We start from the raw sequence: 19,865 nt of genomic DNA, 5'->3' as shown, positions 1-19,865 counted from the left end.
AGTTCTCGGCAGTATTTTCCACTTTTTGGTGTGAGAATTATTATGAATTAATGTTATGATGATGAAGTCATTATTGTTTACTGTACTGATGCTTACTTGTGACTTAATATTACTTGGATGAGCTGTGTTTAAGTATATGTTAACAACTGATGGTCCCTGCAATCTTTAAATTCTGCAAAAGTAATGTCATAAATCAAAATAATCCTGGAGAAGATGAACTATAGCTTTAATGGCAGCACAATGCCAAAAACTATTCGAATATGGCCTCAGGTAGCAAAGAAACAGAGTTCAGTATTCAAAACTACTGCAATATGATGACTAAAGCCTCATTCATTTTCTACAGTACGATGGTGTCACTTGTCAAATAAGATGACTTCTTTCGGGCAAGCGATGCAATCGTACTACGGAGTATAAATTAAGCTCAATGATGCCATGATTAAATAGCATCATTGAGTACAGTTTCTTTATAACAGATTACTCCTAAGGATCACTATGTTTAACTGTTATTATTGATGACAAAGGAACAATATGCATGAATATAGAATATACTGTATTTAGAAATACTGCATTTAGACCCTCGAAAACAGGCATGAGGAAAAAATTGGGATGCTAGAGATGACAAATGGCTCTTCTGAATGATTTGCAAGACAGTGTGATTAGATTTCAAATGGATCAGTCTAGGGAGTGACACGAAAACAACAATAGAGTTAAAGTGTAGGGGCTTCCCGACCTGAGGAGGTGTGTCAGGTGTGCCCCGCCCGGCACCCTGCTTGTCTCGGCTGAACACCAGCCTCCATAAGATGATGTCAAGGACCAACGTCTGATTTCAGCAGAAGTCAAGAGAGAGAAGACGGCGGTCCGTCATAAAACAGCAGCAGATGTATCGGATTGCAGTTGCAGGCAAACAGACATGAACCGCCACCGGCCAGAAACAAACAGAAAACATAAAAATAAAACAACGATTCGGTTTGATTGGCTATTCAAAGGTGATTAATTGGCACTGAATAGGTATGAGCGATCACATTCTGTAAATCAAAGATTGACCATTGATTGATTGTAAATGAACGAATGATGATTGAACTGATTGAAGAGGAGAGAGCGGTCAATGACGCAGCACAGCGTAAAGCCTCCCGAGGGTGTCGCTTGCCAAAAAGAACTGATCGACTACAAGCTAACAATATGTTGCGTTGCGACACGTTGTTAGCTTGTAGATCAGTTCTTTTCACAAGCGATACCGTCAGACTACAGTGTGGAAATTAGGCTTACAGCATACCTCCAACATGAAGCACACGACCGCATTCACTATGACAATGATGACCAGCGTGACGCGCCAGTCATGGGGAACACACACGATCTGAGGGGAGGCAGAGCAGTGGGTTGAGGGGATGATGGTACCAAGCAATGTCACACTGTTCACTTCATGTGATTTCTCACAGACATCAATGTATTCACTGGTAGCGTGGGGGGTATCTCAAATTCTCACTAAGATTATACTGGGGGTGCAGTTAGTAAACTGCACAAAGGAACGTATGAGTGCAATGCAGTGCCAGTTTACCTCCAGGAAGTTGTCGATAGCAGGAACAGGAAACAGCATGATGAGGAAGAGGAAGACGTAGAGACACAGACAAGCCAGCATAAATGGCCCTTGTGAAATGAAAAAAAAGGAAAAGAAAAAAAGAGTTGAACTTGGTATTACTGCTATCTTTCCACTGTATAAGTAGATCACTGGTTCTCAACGTGGGGTCCAGGGACCTCCCCGGTTCTCCATGAGGGGGTTCCAGGGCGTCTCCAGCTAAATTATGATTTAATGATGATTGTTAGGAACCAAATCAAGGTCCAAGGTTCTTTATTGCTACATCTTGTGTACAGGTACGCCAAAATTGCTTTTGTTCGTCTCCTCGGACATTGCAGCAGCATAGTAACATTACAACAACAATCATGACAGGAAAGAAAACAGAAGAAGCAGGCCTCTTGTACAGTACATATAATGGCAGTCAGTGTATAGTAGCAGCAAATAGAGCCAAAAAGAAACTGACTCACCTACAGTAACTGTAAACACTTTGTCAGCTTGTCAAATGCTGTGAAAGTGGCCTGTGTCTTTGTCTTAGCATTTCAAATGCTGTATATTACATTACATTACATTACATTACAGTCATTTAGCAGACGCTTTAACAAAATGGACACATATGGGTTCTGTAAGGGTCCATTTGGTTCCATTTGTAGACTCAAATGGAACAGAGTTAAATTAAAAGGATTTCACAGTGTAGACGAGGATCCCAGGGATAAAAATCAGGGTCCGTGGCCTAATGCATATCTTCTTAAAGACTTACAGTTCTTATAGCTTGGCTGTCGGAAGGGCTTCCCCTTGGAGAAGATAATGGCCACTGCCAGATACTGGAAGGAGGAGACGTAGAACAGAGTGGTGTTCTCGTAGTTCCTGATGTTCTTGTGGTCATGGGGGGAGGTCACGTTGATGTTGTGGTGGGACAGGCCAGTGTGAGAGACGTTACAAGCACTGTGTGTTTGAAAGAGAGAAAGTGAGGGGAGAGTGGAGAGAGACAGAGAGAGGGAGGGATAGAGAGAGGGAGAGAGAGGAGGGGGAGAGGGAGGGAAAGAGGGAGACAGAGAGGGGGGAGAGGAAGGAGTAGGTAGAGAGAGAGAGCGAGAGAGAGAGAGTGAGAGCGAGAGCGAGAGAGAGAGAGAGAGGGGGGAGGGAGGAAGGAAGGGAGGGAGACAGAAGAGACAGAGAGAGAGAGGGAGGGCGAGAGAAAGAGATAGAGAGAGGCAGGGAGATGGATAGATGAGGAGAGAAATGGAGAAATAGAGGAAGTAAGTAGAATGACCACATACGTAGAAACAAGTTTTCACTGCGTACAGACATGGATGTTCTGTATATAAACCACTTCCTTCAGTCCAAACTCTTCTCTCTCTCAAAGTTGAAAATACATCACAATAAACATCACTCACTCTGACTGGGACGTCCATATCTCATACCAGCTCTGGCGTCGGACCAGGAGGTAAGCCAGCACCTGGAAGACCAGACAGGTGATGATCTGGGTCAGAACTGAGAAGAGGAGCGGTCCAGAGATCAGACTGGACGGAGGCTGACGACGCACCAGCTCCTTCCAGGCCGGGTTCAGACTCACTAAACACACAGACAAACAGTTGCTATATTGAATATGGAATGAATCACTGGTTTCTTTCAAAACAGGCCTGAAAAAGCATCAATCAGAAAACTACGAGTGGAGTCAGATCATACACTGTCGCCATTTTTACAAAAATAATTTCACAGCGGCCACGATGGCCATGGTACTCGTTGTCCCTCTGTTTGGCCGTGTGCCCCTTAAATAAACAGATCGGCCACATTGGCCTTGATGCCCTGCCTGCACTGCCCCACCTGATTTCACCATTTTCTCCTCAGCACTGTCTGTGGTTGAGGATGAGATTTTAAATTCTTATTGGACAACATCAAGTGAAACGTCGCTGCGGAAATAATCAGTGGTAGGTTTGATTTCGAGGCTGATATGAATGGCGCGCAGCATAAAATGCAGCGGAAGCTGCTTTTGGGGAGAGAGTGAGAGAGAGAGAAAGAGAGAGAAGGGGGAGAGGGAGAAAGAGACGAGACCCTGTTTGTGCCCTGGTATTTGGATTTTGTGCCCTCAAAAATTTGACAACACCAAAGGCCAAGTGGCCTTGACCCTACAATGACGAAATTCCAGGCCTGCATAGGACCACAATGGAACACTGGTGGTCCTCAGTGTTATCCTTTTAGCCAAAATGTTTTACTGTACTCCCGTGCTGTTTAAATGTTTTGACAAATAAAGTATTCAATCAATCAACCAATTAATCAATATTAACTACATGAACCCCAGCGTCCCTATTTCATGTCACAATAGCCAAACATACAGCAAAAACTGCCAAACATTCAGAAAAAATAGCAGATCATCTTCCAGAATCAGAAGGATGCCCTGAAGAGAAGATTAAGTTCGGGTCGAAAAGGTCAAGGTCACAATAGAGGGACAGAGAGTAGTGATTCTCTACACTGGGGTCCGGGTACCCCTAGGGGTCCTTGAAAGGGTTCCAGGAGGTCCCCAGCTAACCCAATGAACTCTTACAGGTCTGTAACTCTAACAAGAGTGTACAAATGGAACGATGACTTGATGTGTCTGTCACCGTCTGTCATTGTCCAGTTTAGGGACAGCCCCATCTGTTGTTTATAAATATTGCTGTGGAAACTGCAATCAGTCACAGCTCTAAACCCGGGTGTGGACTGTCCATTTGCAAACCAGTTTTAGGATTCTGTTGCAAGTGGTTGCGTTGCGAATCACTTAAATGACCCCAAGTCCCCGAGAACTGAAATGCCATAGATAATAAAACAGTTTGTCAGGCCCAGGGAAGGTGTCCACTCACTTGTAAAGGCAATGATGAGAATGATGGCAATGTCGATGAAAAGGAACTGGAAATCTCCCAGGTTGCTGAGGATCTGTGGCAGTAGCAGACATTTAAACAGCACAGTGAGTGCATGCATTGTCAGTGATGTTGCTAGGTTTTCAATGTAATGTGTCCCGGGACCCACAGGTTGTCATTCAGATGGGTCCCAGAAACATTTTATGGGTCCCCAATTACACGCCCCCCCCCCCCCCCCCCCTATCGTTTTCTTCGATCTCCAATCTCCATATCTTCTATGCGTGTGTGACTGTGTACATTATATCCTGATGCAGTGGATCTCAACCTTTTCAGGCAGGGACCCCCGACCCTGAGGAATTAGGAGTGGAGGCACTTAATTTAGTTTGATTCAGTTCCACAGATACATATTGTGAAAATAGCAGATCTAGATCAGTGCGACCCGTTCCTGATTTTCAAGACCGATACCGATATATATACATATATTAAAAAATCATAAATACATTTTTTCAAATGTATATGATTCTGTAGTATTAGCACACCTTATGGTAAGAAATACTAGTAGTGGGCAACAGGTGGATTTAACATACCTTTGACCAATAGAATACATTTAATCATAGAACCTTTTAATCACTATTATTATTTTATTTTGTATTATTTATGAATGTAGAATTTATTTTTTACTATTTATTGTGTAGCAATAAAAGACTGAAAACACTGGCTTACAGTGGAATTATTGGCAAATAAAGAAATAGGAATTCAATAAATAATGAAGACAAATACTGACACTGCCTATGAACATTGGCTTGCAGTTATAGAGGGTCTACCCTCTTCAGGGAATTACTTGATATGATATCTCTAGGCTACAGAAAACATCCAGTTGCCTATTTAACATACACAAGACACAGACGATAGACAACCGGTTACTTACAGCTGCCATTAATTAGTGCTTTTGATTGCCTTTGTGGTCAAATCAGGGTCAAATGCATAGGCTCAACGAGCCATCGTTAACCTGCTAATGTTACACAGCTGATTGGCAACATGCGTTAATCCACCACATCACTGTGATCTCCAAGCAAGTTGGAGAACACTCTAAAATCGGGGATTTTACTTTGGCTGGTCAATTTAAGATGACAACAGCAACAAAGATTAGTAGAAGACCTGTATAAGTTATTATTCCTGACAGTGGTCTATCCAAGACGTTTTAACACGTTTAAGAGCAAGAGCAGGTCTCAACCAGCTCCTCATGCGACTCTCTCTCTCTCTCTGTGAGTAGCGTAGAGACTAACAGCGAGGGCCTGTGCTGCGGCTGCTGACACACAACGCTGTTTAACCGAGTTATACTTCTCCAGTACAACGGTGTCTAACCGAGTTATACTTCTCCACCAACGGTGTCTAACCGAGAGAGTCCATGCAGATCACAGCTGACAAATATTATATATTATCGGAGCTATTATTAATCTTATCGGTTTTATCGGGATGACCGCGAATTATTGTTATATTTTTCTCTGTTGTGGTGACAACTCTAGTGCGTCCCATGGACGCAACGACGGTGTCATGAATGCGTCCTTTCGCAATATGGTGCGTCAGCGACGCAGGACGCAGGCCTACGAGCATCTCTGCATTGTGATTCAATGTAGGGACACCCTTAACCACTTAAACCCTACCAGTGTCCCTACGATCTGGTGGTCATAGCTGAGTGGGTAGAGTAGTCTGGGAATCATAAGGTCACTGGTTTGCTCCCCCCCCCCGTCCACCCAGTTGAAGTGTTAAAGTGTCCCTGAGCAAGAGACTTAACCATTAACTGCCACTATAATGGCAGCCACTGCTCCTAATAGTTAGAATGGGTCAATGCAAAGGACAAATTCTACGTATGTGCAAATGTACTGTATAGCAAATACACCATATACTGTAACATATAAAGGGGACACAGTTATTATTATACTATCAGTGACAATTAAATCAAAATAATTAAGGAAATTGGGCTACCATCATACCGTTGGTGCTAGGGGTGTGCCGATACACTAATTTCACGAAACGATACGATACGATATTTGGCTCACAACTTCGATACGATTTCGATACGATACGATACGCACTTTTTTTATTATGAAAATAAATGGGGGAGAAAAAAAGGAAATGCAAACAAATAATTCTGTTTTTGCATTATTCAGACATGCAAACTTGTAGCTTTTCAGCCGTTTTGAATCCAAATAGGGCAATAGTGTGACACCTGACCCGAAAAAAAACAACATGTTGTCACCCTTTTCACCTCGGGGCTGTTTGCATGCCTGATTATTTTGATTGGTAAAAAAAAAAAAAAAAAAAAAAAAAAATTCAATTTTTTTTTCTCCCCAAAACGATACATATCGTCGCGAAAACGTATCGCGATATATCGCGGGACGATATATCGGCACACCCCTAGTTGGTGCCTGAATATCTGATTGAGAGATGCCTGTTAACTCTCTCAGTGCCAATGAAATAAAAAAAATATGTTCATACTGTGCCAGCAATTTTTTTTAAAGTAAAACAAAATAATAATAATAAGTTAAACAAGAAGTGAATGGAGCAGCAAATCACACAGACATTATGCTCCTTTGCTAGTTACACATGTAGTCACAAATACTATCTCACACATACTATAACTGCCTCCAACTCCCTCTCAAACACATTGCTACCAAATATGTGTTGAGTGAAACGGCATGTCTCAGTGACAGTGACAAATAAGCAGAAACGGTGCAGGACTTACAGAGTAGAGCAGCGTCACTGAGAGGTACTGGATAATGCTGTAGAGAGCCATGAACTTGAACACGCAGAATGACGTGATGAGAGCCGCTCGACCCTCCCTGTGGACCCACAAGTTTGTTATTGTATGGTGGAAATGTATTACCATATTACCATGGATAGTATACCACTATCAACAAAACACATTGGGGGATTTCAGCGATCCGATTTATAATCCACTGTACTGAGCTACCTGATGAGGTTGGGGACACAGGAGATGTTTGGGGTGGTGGAGGTGAAGGGTGAGGCCACCGATGCCTCGAGCTCTGACAGAGAAATTCCACTGTGGGCTCTCTTCAGGGCCTGAGAGGAGCGAGAGAGGGAGAGGGAGACACAGAGAATGACAGAGAGACAGGTAGAGCGATAGAGAGACAGAGTGAGACAAAGAGAGAGAGAGAGAGGGAGAGACAGACAGAGAGACCAGACAGACAGACAGACAGCGGTGCAGGGACAAAAACAGAGATGAGATTAAACAAAGCCAATATCACCATCTAGGATGATAGACTTACATGTATGAGGGATGTGATGTGATAATGTTTACATAGATATTATTACAAGCCAATCGATACTTACGCCACAGTCATTAGCACCATCACCACACATTCCAACAGTGTAGCTATAATGTGAAGAAAGTGGGTCAAACATTTAATATACAATCTTTAATTATATAATCTGTGGTATTTTCACACTTAAAATAACACATAGATAACATTATTTAACCACTTTCATCCTGGCATCCTATTATACATTTCTAAAATGTCAAAAGTTTGAAAAATAGCTAATATAGCCTATCTACAGGACGATTTATACAGTCTGCAAAACCATCAAGATGTTGAGAGACTCACTCCACATTCTGCAGGATCTCCACCAGTTGAGTCTTCTGGTCCGGAGCCATGCGGGCAAACACTGTGGCTCTCAGCACCAGCTACACCGCCCCCATGTGGACAGAATCACAACAACAACATACCATATCCTGGTAAGGAATACTAGATCAGAAGACAAACTCACCAAACTTCAGCATGTCCTATGGAGGAAATAAATTCATTGTATACATTATGGTAGTGTTGGAATGTGTACAGTATGTTGCATGACAAGGGCCATCTCCAAAACATAAACCTTTGCTTATGCTACAGTATCAAAATTTAAATGTATGTATCTGTGTAGATAGCTAAGTAAATGTATTTATTTATTTATCTATTTGTTTTTCTAATAATAAAGGCATTGCTTCCATGTGGATCTTTGACTTCAGTGGCCAGTTTATAAACTCTGATGTCAGTCATCTCCATATTTGGGCAAAGATTCAGCCCAATCTGACCTCCTTTGACTTCCAGTATAACATTTAAGTTTTAAAAAGTGTAATATTTCAAAAGGTATACAGCATTATATGAAAATATGATCAGTGCAGTGGTTTGCAAGATTAGCTGCACATGCGCACGCGCACGCGTGCACACACACACACACACACACACACACACAGCCCGGTTGTAGGAGTGTTGCCGTAAAAATACAGACAAAACCACTACCTTCTGTAACAGCTGTGGGAGGTGCTCAGTGATGACAGCGAATGCCTTGCCGGTGACAGCAAAGTGGTAACTCTGGTCTTGTCCATTCCCATGGAAACCATCCTCAAGGTCCAACTCCACCGTCTGGAGGAAGAGCGGAGAGACAAAGTCACATCAACATCTGTGTGTTAAAACAGTGGTTCCCAAACCTTTTAGCTCGAGACCCAAAAAAGAAATTAGACGTTTTACGAAATTTCTTAGATCGTTGGGATTTATTTATGAAATTATTTTAGAAAAATGTCTGAATTTGTTTTTAATTCAGGAAGATTTTAGATTATTTTGGGGAAGAAATTGAAATAATTTAAAACAAAATATAAGAAATGAAAAATAAAAATAACACTCAAATCCGCACACCAGAATGCTGCTCCCTCCCATCGTGTGTAACGTTTCGAGCCGGGAGGCTCTTCCTCAGACCTTACTCAGGTCTGGTACGGTCTTAGGAAGAGCCTCCCGGCTCGAAACGTTACCACCAATAAAGAAAATAAAACCCACGATGGGAGCAGCATTCTGGTGCTGATATTATTGTTCGTTGATATTTACTCGCGACCCATAAAATAGACTCGCGACCCAATGTTTGGGAGGCGGTGTGTTAAAAGAATGCGAGGTGGAGAAATGGTAAACTGGGTCATAGGTGTGGGTTCTGAAATAGTCTCCTGTAGTCTCTGAATGGTAGGCCTAACAAAATTATTATCATTAAATTCTTTATTAACCCAGGAAGTTACAGACAAAATGTATGTTTCTGACGGTCAGAAGCAGACCGCTCGTAATGACATCATTGTTAGTGGATATTTATCTGAATATCCACCGCCTTTTAAAATGTCCAAGAGCAGACCAGGTCTATTTGCCTCCATGCTGTTTCCGGCTCACCTGACTGTTCTTATCGGGGAGGTGGGCAGGGTTCTCGTTGTAATGCCAGGTGATGCCAGCAGGCTGCATGTCTTTGGGGAGAAACGCGTCTGCCATGATGACCCTCTCATGTGGACAAATCATCCCGCAATCTCTAGCTACTGATATAGCTGTCAACATATTGTCACCTAGCGGAGAAATTAAGCATGAGGAAAGAGGGCGCAAAACAGGGAAAAGCGTTATTTGCTGGATTGCATGGCTTACACACGCATGCACGTGCACACACGCATGCACGTGCACACACACACACACGCGCGCGTCTATTTGTAGTCATCGCCCTTTCTCAAGAAAATGTTGGAATTCGGAAGGAGTATGGACCGTGCTTAACTCCCCATTTTCACCACAGTTTGAACATTCACCTCTTCATACTCTACCTCACCCCCAGCACTCCTTGTTCCTTTTGTCCCTTCTTATTGGCTTTTTTTTTTGATATATGTTAGTTATACTATGCAGTGTATGTTGGTTATTGTTCACATATTATGTTAATCAGATAGCATGCTGTTTAGATAGGTTTGATGTTTACCTGGTGTCCTAGAAACTTTGTAGCACTTCATTGTTTTTTCTTGGTCGTTTGTTGACTAGGGTTCATACCATTTACTCTGATCTTGCAAGACTAAATTGTAAAGTGTTATTGTATACTCTATAGACCCTGATACACAGTTGATAAGAGTCCTCTAGGTCCAAGCTACCTGTAACCATCAAGGTACGGATGTTAGCTTGTCGTAGTTCCTGTAAAACCCCAGCAGTCTCTTCTTTCAGTTTGTTTTGCATGATGATCAGGCCGAGGAACTCCATGTTGGTCTCCAATACGTCTCTGCGAGGAACAGACCAAAGGTTTCATCAGCATCACGTCACACACATCCCACGCAAGTACACAAGAGAAAATACACAATATGAACGTATCCCTGTAAAATACAGGAACTAATTAAATTGGACATTGTTTGTAATGGGGTAGTGGTGGCTCAGGAGGCACAGCGACTGTTTGGGAGCTGGAAGATTCTCCGTTTGATCCCTGGCTACTCCTAGTACCGTGTCCTTTAGTATGCAGCATTGCATGGTTTCCTACCTGTGTGTGTGTGTGTGTGTGTGTGTGTGTGTGTGTGTGTGTGTGTGTGTGTGTGTGTGTGTGTGTGTGTGTGTGTGTGTGTGTGTGTGTGTGTGTGTGTGTGTGTGTGTGTGTGTGTGTGAATGTGAATGTTCCACCCATTGAAAGTGTGTGTAACATTTATCCAAAGTGCTTTGGATAAAGGTGCTGTTGAAGTCAATTTACCATTCACAAAACACAACTTATATTTTGTCATTTAATTCATTGGTTCTCAAAGGACCCCCTCAAGGACCCCAAATGGTCCTTGAGGGGGTTTCAGGTTCCAAGTGTGTTGATCAGTGTCTGATGTGAGGGGTAAAGAGGTGCATTCTCCAGTGAATGACTGCAGAGCGATATCAGTAGCGGATGTACCTGTTAAGGCTCTGGACTTTGTGCCAGGAGAGTTTGGATTCCAGCTGTCGATGTGCCAGGGCAATAACCCTGAAGCCCTGGCCTGTGTAGCTTTCCAGAGTCTCTGCAAAACTGTCTGGGACTGGAAAGAGTCAGATAGAGAAAGGGTTGCAGGGTGGTAGAAAGGTAGTAAAACCTAGGTTAATTATCAATATGGTCTGATCAACCTAGAAGGGAAGAGATAACGATTGACATGAACCACATCCAAAACTATTTTTCATTTATTTTGTAAAAAAAAGTATAAATTATGCTTAAGTGCTTAAATAGATTGGTTTCAAATTAATGAATGTGTTTTTGGCCATTTTAATGTACCAAATGAAGGAGGAGATTTTCCAAAATAAACATCACACTGTTTATTCAAGCTCTGACCTGTGTCTTCTCTGCAGAGGCTGGCCACAACCTCTGGCGCCCCCTTGAGGTAGGCGTCCATGCGTTTCTCCCCCAGCCTCCTGACAACAACACTCATCCTCTGGAGGGCTGAGGAGAACGGGAACTGACGCACAATACCGATCTCAAACAACTGAGGAGCAAGAAGGCATTACATACATACATGGTCAACTACTGTGACACAAAGTTAAGACATTATTGTATCACTGTGTCCTTCACAACTACAATGGGGAATTATGACATTCTCTGTGAAGAGAAAAAAGCAAAGATGTTACTTACTGATAATTCGGACAGCTCCTGAAAAGAAATAGGAAGGGGACCATATTATTGTAATCCAATGCAGTGTCTACAGCAGGGTTGGGCAACCACCTCATTTGATTGACCAGGTGATCAGATTGGGCAATTGAGGTGATCAAGTGAGCTAACCAAATGATTACTTGCCCGTAAAGGTTCCCTACCACAGGTCAGTATCTTATACACAATGAATAATGCAATCGTTGTTACAGACATGAAGAATTTAAAAAAGACCATCACAAAATAACACAGAATGACACAGAAAGCTATACCATGTTCTGCGATTGTCTGACGTTTTGGTGGGCTTCAGGGAGGACCTGCTTTGGGGGACGCACAACTGTAGGCATAATGGGATTATGCAGAGCAGTCTCCTCCTCTGTGGATTCCTCTAGGATCTATAAAAAACAACCGAAAAAACATCAGTACCACTAAATAAATTAATTAATATTGGATAATGTTAGGCATGCACTGTACACTCAGTTAAAGGTATTACATAATTTAGAATATATACAGTACAGTCAAATTAACTTCTCTACTTCAGTAAGGTAAGGCGTGTCAACTAGGGACCACCGGGGGGGGGGGGGGGGGGGGGGTCCCCAGATAAATAATTGAGTGTTAGGAACCAAATGGATGTTTATCTGACCATTTGGTTTCATTTGTAAAATCAAGATTTCACAGTGTAGATTTGGAACTACTGATTTAGAAGGCATTTGTATAATCGGCCTCAGGTCTTAATGGCATAACGCCATTAATCAACCTGGGGGATCCTTGGAATTTAAACGGTTGAGAATCACTGAACTATGAGGTCTCCATGGTACCTGACTGTAGCCATTCCAGGTCAAGCAATGCTTAGCCCAATGCCAAGGCAGTGAGTTTGAGAACAGCATAAATTCAAGAGCAGATTAGTAACCAGGAGCGTGACAGAGGAATGTCAGCTTACAGCCAGGCTTGTTACAGTAGGTTCCTTGCCCAGTGGTTCTCAACAAGTGGGCTCCAAGGATCCCCAGGGGTCCTTGAAGGGTTTCCCGGAGGTCCCCAGCAAAATGAGTTAATATAGCATCTTCAAACCTTGATACATTGGCTATTTGAAAATATCTGACCTATTACACGCAAGACACGTTGCAAGCTTGCAGATCTGCTATTTTCAAAAAAGATCATGAAAAATATTCTGAAGTCTTCAATAGGGAGTCCCTGGCACAAGATATTTTCAGTGGCCAAATACATATTCATTTGGGGGGGTCCTTGACATGAAAAAGAACCACTGCCATACCCAGCCTGTAGCACTGAACATCTTGAGATCCAGAGGGTCTCCCGAGAGCTCTCCCTCTATCTTGGTCAGTGAGTGGCAGGTAGCCATGCAGGCCACGAACGTTGTGTTAACCAGAGTCTCTTTTGCCGCGTCGACCTCTGGGGGAGAGAAGCTACGACACACAGCAAACATCTGGAGATCATTTAACAACTTAAAGGAGCACTTCACCCATTTTCAACCTCATCTTCATACAATTCATTAGAGGAGTAGTTCACCCAAAGAAATACGTCTTCAAATTCATGGACTTTTTGCTTTTGCCAATAATTTGATGACCTGGACATCGGTCAATAGGAGACTCAGTAGGAGACTCCGCCGGTCATCAAATTAAAAACAATAAAAACTCCATGAATTCACGGCTTCATGGGGTGTGTAATTGATAGAAAATAAGTCATTTTTGAGTGAACTACTCCTTTAATGCTCATTATAAGATGGCACAATTTCTGTCTACTCACTCTGCATCTAATTGGTGGGACATGGACAGTTCAGAAACCTATCTGTCTACCAACAATGACATCATCATGATGCTATTTCATCATGATGATGACATTGTTGGTAGTCAGATAGGTTTCTGAGGCCAGTGTTCCTGCATTAATAAAAAAACAAAATAAGTTTGAAATGACCAAACCTGCCTACCGATGCTGTCACTGGTAGACAGGTTTCGGAACTGTCTGTAATGAGCATTATAGTGGGACCAATTACAGTATATGAAGATAGGTTGAAAAGGGCTGAAGTGGTCCTATTAAGCCCTGTTATCAATTACTTTTTTAAATAGTCGATCTATAAGCTCACACATTGTGACAGTGTGAGAGCTTGTACCGTAGATCTGCTATTTCTTACAATTTTTGTCCATAATGACATGTCCAAAATAAGGATATCAGGTTGAAAGTGTTGCCCATTTTTACACTCTCTGAGTTAAATTAACACTATCATTCCCATGTTAACTGTAGCCATGCAATGATAAGGCTAAAAATAAGATTAGAGTTGGCACCGATACCATTGTCAGTAATGGAAATGCCTCCGATGCATCTCTAAATGTGATAATACTGTATCACAGCTAATCAAGCAAACAAGCAACACACACAGACAAATAGCACAATCAGAGTGTCAGATAGAACTTGTGCCTACCTTCCATCTTCAACTCTCTGAATGCCCCATAGGTCCAAGCCATCTTCTGTTAGTGTGCCAGTCTGATGCAGAAGACAAGACAAGACAATGACCAACAACCAGAACCCTTGAACTAAAATGGAAGACATGTAAGCTTTGTGATCTGCTATTTTCACTATTTTCACCTATAATGACTATCTAACTATATAAATGGCGAGCAACTTCCACACCCTCGGTGGCGACACCCCACAGCTCTGTTATCGGATAAACAACGCACCGCCAGACCACATGTCGCCTACTGACTCGCCACGGCGGCCGCACTGAATTTACGCCTCGCGTAGGGGACATCTCACTGTTCACTACACCTTTTCCACCGCGCAACATAATTAATTCTACTCACCAAATGTCGGACAAAACGGAAGGGGAGGCAGCTTCGTACCGTTTACCGTGCGCACGACCTCATCACCACAACAGCAGGCAGCCGCTGCGGGGGTTTTTTCCTTTTTTTCCAAACTTTTTTTTTGGTCACCATTTTCTCCAGGCACCATTTCTGGTGTAACGTCGGGTGTTTCTTTTCACCAGCCAATCACCTTTCACGTTGCCACGTCCGTTGCCACGTCGCGCTGACGTACGCTAAACAAGCGCTGCCGTGCGCACAATGCAAACGAGCCCAAAGGCGCGCAAAAATAAGCCGACCATTGCTTAGACACAAAGTCAGACCTGGCAACGCAGCCTACGCCAATCATGTGTGAGAGATCTACAAGCTATGGGGCAGAGACGCCACCGTATCTTAGCAACAACTACAGCGCTCACTCTCATTGGTCGTGTCACGCTAACAGCAGTCTCCAGACAATGGCATCGCAGACAGCTTGCTGTTACTGCTGTAGCCATCACAGGCAGTTGCAGCACGACGGACAGGGCGCTGTGATAGCTGCCATGTCGCTAACGCTAACCTGGTTGTCATGCCTGCAGCGGCTGTGCAATCACTTTGTCAACAATGCACGTTCGTGTGGTGAATGTCTATATTGCTGCTCAGTTCGTCCATTGTAGATGGTGTATGTTTGTGTGTGTCTTCTGGAGAACTATGTAGCTCCACAGCAACTACAGTAACTAACGTAATGGCAGGACCGGCCCGTGCAACGCATGTTAGGCTGCATTATGGTCATGTAGTAATTTCAGATAATTTCGCTCCGATTAGAGCAGTGTTTATCAACCCTTTCACGCCCCCCCCCCCCCCAAATACACGTACTCACAACCATAGATATATATAAAGGCTAGATGACTCACCCGCGCTGCTGGCCAATGGAGTACGACGTCGCCACATGGCGGCCATCTTGGGACGGTCATTCATAACATTATGTCTATGGTGCATATACTTTTAAATAACCATAGCGTGCTCAATTTTCATCCGATTTTCAAACGGTTTGGTGTTTTGTAAACACCAATGATGTAGTTATGATATTATTGTATAAAAAAAAAAAACATGATTATAATTATAAGTATGCGGTATCATAACTATATCTTTGGTGTTTACAAAACACCAAACCGTTTGAAAATCGGATGAAAATTGAGCACGCTATGGTTATTTCAAAGTATATGCACCATAGACATAATGTTATGAGTGACCGTCGCAAGATGGCCGCGGTTGAGCTACGCTTGCGCCGCCCCCTTGAGCCATCTAGCCTTTATATATATCTATGCTCACAACAACACCAGGCGGCCGCCATCTTGCAGAAAGGGCTGCCATTCGCCAGCTTTCACAAAAACAAGCAACCACCTTCATATTTTTTTTTTTTTTTTTTTTTTTTTCCTTTTGGAAATTTTCATCCCACGATTTCCGCGCGGACCACCAGGGGGTCCGCGGACCCCCTGGTGGTCCGCGAAACATACAAAATATAATTTCTTCTACTTATTTTTCATCATTTTGTAACTTTTACATTACACTTTCTTACAATTTTTTTTTTTTTTTCCCTTTTTGCAAATGTTACTTAGACAATTTGTCTACCCCCATATACACACGCCCACGCGGGCCCCGTGCGCGTACATGCCTCTAACAGCCATAATCCCCATCTATACTGCCCACTCTGTGCTGCAGCTACACGGATACAGACACAGGGACACGGAGGGACCAACAAACGCAAAGCCCCGTGCGCGGCTGGGGTTGGAGGGGCGTAGCCCCCCGAAACTCTAGTGAGGTCATATATCAACACAATGGAGCCAACCACTTTAGCCAACAACAATTACCCAAATGTTTGTTCAGAAAGCATTCTACACACAGTATTTACAGTATTATTGCCTTTCTGTCATTCCTTTAGCAGCAACCAGTTGTGTATATTTGCACTAAACATCAACTTCTCGTGGAGAAGTTGACAACTCTCTGTGTTGTTATTCATGTCCTCACTGTTTTGCCTGATTGACTGCCTTTGTTGCTTTTATTTTAATGTTGTTTTATGCTTTTGCTTTTCTTTTTTTGCTTTATTGTTAAATTAGTTGTACTTTTTCTGTAATTGTATTCTTACTTTCTAAAGCACTTTGAGCTGCATTTAATGTCATGAAAGGTGCTATATAAATAAAGTGTACCATTATTATTATTATTAATGAGTCTTTTGAACAAATGATTCATGAAAGTTACCATATAAGTTCTCCAAGAAAAGGTAACCTCTAAAATGTTCTTAATTTCTTCTTCATAATTGTAATCATGAATGGAATCTGATTCATTAGCCTGATCAATTACTGTTACTTTGGAATTACTTTCACTTCAAAGTATTTTATTTGACAAGACAAGAGTCATTTCTACTTACAGTAACAGAATTTGCTTTGGAGGCGTACATTGAGACCAGAAGTAGATACCTAGTATAACAAAAATAGGGACACCAGGTTGGAAGTGATTAACCTACCTTGTCAAAGCAGACCAGGTTGAGTTGGCCACACATGTTAATCCTCTGCGGACTAATGCAGAAAATGCCAACACGCTTCAGACGCCTCTGGGCATAGACAATGCCGGCTGTCATGGCCGCTGGCAACGCCGGTGGCACAGTGATGGTAATGATGTCCAAAGATTCAATGATGATGGTTTTCGTTGGAACCTGGTTGACGCAGAGAATGAAACTACAAATAAAGATGTTTAAAGCTGCAATCTGAACGTGTTATGTCTTGCCCAGTGGTGGACAGTAACAATGTACATTTACTTGAGTACTGTACTTAAGAGTTTTCTCTTTTTCTTTTAGCACTTTACTTTCACTCTGCTACAATTCGATATTGCACTTTTGACTCAACCATTTCTCAGAATGGGACTCTTGGGACCCAAACTCACAACAATAAATTATGAAGTAATTAACCAATTAATTAATTAATTAATGAATTAACCAATACATTGATATTAACGGAGACACCAAACATCTACCGCTCAGCAAAGACGGAATCTCTCACTTGGCCACTTTTGAGCTTCAGGCAGTAGTATTACTTGTCAACCAGTAGGTGTCCTACCTAACACCAGGGTCCAAATACATATTAATTTGGGGGTCCTTGACATGGAAAAAGTTAGAGAACCATTGCCACAGGCTAGCACCAGGTTCCTTTTGATAGGACGAGTGGTGGTACCTTGTACATGACGCTGAGTACAATGGTGTAGATGAAGCCGATCCCCGCCACGCCCACCAGACACAGCAGGAACAGGTAGGCGTCGCGGTAAAGCTTGAAGTCGGTGGGTTTCGGAAAGAGAATGGAACGAACCAGCTGGCCTTTCTCTGTACTGAAGCCTGAAGGGAACAAGACTAGTTAGGACTTTACTTTCCCTGTGGACCTCCCATGTGGTTTACCTGTAGCCTACAGTTTCTGCCATCTGTGTTTTTTATGCACCTTTTGTCTAATCATGCACACCTGCCGCTACCTGGACCTACCAATGTGTTACCACTTTCGCACCTAATGCTTAACATCATGTACATACTGTATCTGCTGGTCTTATGCTATGTGTATGTAGATATCTTGATCTTTTTATGTTTTCTTATTTAATGTTAGATTTTTCTCCCTGTCTTTTTTCTTTTTCTCCCTTTCTGGAAAACAAATTTCACCCACTTCTTTACACCTGTAAACCGATGTGACAATAAAGTTGATTCTAAAGATGATTCTAGAGCCTTGATTTCATTTTCTATTTTGACCATGTATATTTGGCATTGGGTCTTATCTGACTTTCTTTCCTGTGTTTCTTTCTCTATATCTATATTCTATATTTTTTAAACTGCAAAATGTTGGGAGCTTGTACAAAACAATTATTTCACCCGCTCTTTCACACCCCTAAACTTGTGCTGTGACAATAAAGTTGAAGTTGCAATCCGTATCTTTTATATCCTACCCTGTATTCGAACCCTGGACTCCCACTTGAGACCAGATTTCTACCGCTCATTCCAAGACACATTCACCACTTGGCCAGGGGAGCTGTGTCGTTGCAGAGCCTGGAAAGAACATACTGTATCGCTCATATGGATAGTCCTTCTCACCGGTTCGGACTACCACAGCCTTGACCAGCTCTCCGGTGTAGAAGCGTGTCTGGATAACATGGGTTCCACAGAACAGTGTGTGCCTCTTGTGCTCCTCCAGGTTGTAGGTTCTGGTCCCGTCCTGGCCCGAGCCCGGCAGGCTGGTCTTAGTGACCGGCACACTCTCGCCTGGAGTTCAAAAGAACAAACGAGGAGTAAAAATACAAAAATCAATTATCATTGTTTTTTCCTCGATCTTTAACACATTGAGTTTTTTTTTCCTTCACAGCACCAGGAGATATCATTTTTCGAAGATTTAGACTCCAATCCACTTCCTGGTTAACTTATGATGACTTCAAAAGCCTGTATCTCGGCTCCTGTGTACTTTTTTTTTTACTATGTATTTTCGACTATTTTCAACTGGCTGCAATTGAACTGGCTGGCTATGGAACGGATTACCTAATGTTTTTAATTTTTTACCCCCGATTGTACGAGACCCCTGTGTGTGTGTAATGAGGGGATCACCGTGAGGACGGTGATCACTGAAAATATCCAGGCACTGTTTTAAAAAAACCCTGGCACTCAATGTGTTAAGCTCACTCCGATGTCACTTTATGCTATACAATGTGTGGCACTGTGAAGAGTTGTGAGCTTATAGATCGGCTATTGTCAGCGTGCGACAGCATCGTATGATGAAGTATAAAAAGTGGTTCATTAGTCCAGTGATCCACAACTGTTTTAATTTCAAGGTCCCCCAGTGTGAAATGCATTAGGCCACGGACTGCAATTTGTTATGATCTTTATCTCTGGGACCTCAATCTACACCGTCAAATCCCCAGTATCAATTTAACTCTGAGAAGTGTACAAATGGAACCTAACTATCAATCATTTGGCTGGGGACCCCCTGGAGACCCTTCAGGGACCTGTCGGGGTCCCTGGACCGCCTGTTGAGAACCAGTGTTGTAATCATGTATGAGGAAGTGAACCTGTCAGCATGCTCTCGTTCACAATGCAGGTTCCATGGATCAGCACAGCGTCACACGGCATGATCATCCCATTGGCTGGAATAACGATGACATCACCAGGAACAAGGTCCGTGGACATGGCTTCCTCCATATCTGTGATCAAAAGACGTCAACAAATAA

General features: G+C 42.6%; 1 protein-coding gene across 2 annotated transcripts in view; it reads right to left on the bottom strand.

Annotated features, from left to right (window-relative positions):
- Positions 1-19,865, bottom strand: part of LOC311045410 (polyamine-transporting ATPase 13A3-like) — a 32,995-nt gene that overhangs the window by 2,003 nt on the left and 11,127 nt on the right. Inside the window, exons 10-32 of one of the 2 annotated variants that reach the window (XM_084057262.1) lie at positions 19,707-19,838; positions 18,742-18,909; positions 17,846-18,003; positions 17,143-17,331; positions 14,267-14,328; positions 13,103-13,253; positions 12,105-12,227; positions 11,818-11,835; positions 11,521-11,671; positions 11,113-11,233; positions 10,346-10,470; positions 9,618-9,784; positions 8,712-8,834; positions 8,034-8,113; positions 7,762-7,804; positions 7,382-7,491; positions 7,154-7,250; positions 4,411-4,483; positions 2,968-3,145; positions 2,331-2,515; positions 1,556-1,644; positions 1,274-1,354; positions 731-820 (exon numbers count right to left, since the gene is read on the bottom strand). In XM_084057262.1, the coding sequence (XP_083913388.1) occupies positions 731-820; positions 1,274-1,354; positions 1,556-1,644; positions 2,331-2,515; positions 2,968-3,145; positions 4,411-4,483; positions 7,154-7,250; positions 7,382-7,491; positions 7,762-7,804; positions 8,034-8,113; positions 8,712-8,834; positions 9,618-9,784; positions 10,346-10,470; positions 11,113-11,233; positions 11,521-11,671; positions 11,818-11,835; positions 12,105-12,227; positions 13,103-13,253; positions 14,267-14,328; positions 17,143-17,331; positions 17,846-18,003; positions 18,742-18,909; positions 19,707-19,838 (2,714 nt within the window). The remainder of the gene's footprint in view (positions 1-730; positions 821-1,273; positions 1,355-1,555; positions 1,645-2,330; positions 2,516-2,967; positions 3,146-4,410; positions 4,484-7,153; positions 7,251-7,381; positions 7,492-7,761; positions 7,805-8,033; positions 8,114-8,711; positions 8,835-9,617; positions 9,785-10,345; positions 10,471-11,112; positions 11,234-11,520; positions 11,672-11,817; positions 11,836-12,104; positions 12,228-13,102; positions 13,254-14,266; positions 14,329-17,142; positions 17,332-17,845; positions 18,004-18,741; positions 18,910-19,706; positions 19,839-19,865) is intronic. The other variant, XM_084057263.1, reaches the window with a different exon arrangement.

This window comes from Gymnoscopelus microlampas (assembly GCF_963454915.1).
Source record: "Gymnoscopelus microlampas genome assembly, chromosome: 5".
Classification (NCBI taxonomy): domain Eukaryota; kingdom Metazoa; phylum Chordata; class Actinopteri; order Myctophiformes; family Myctophidae; genus Gymnoscopelus; species Gymnoscopelus microlampas.
Note: the sequence above shows the minus strand (reverse complement) of the source record. Positions and strands in the feature narration are given on the sequence as shown.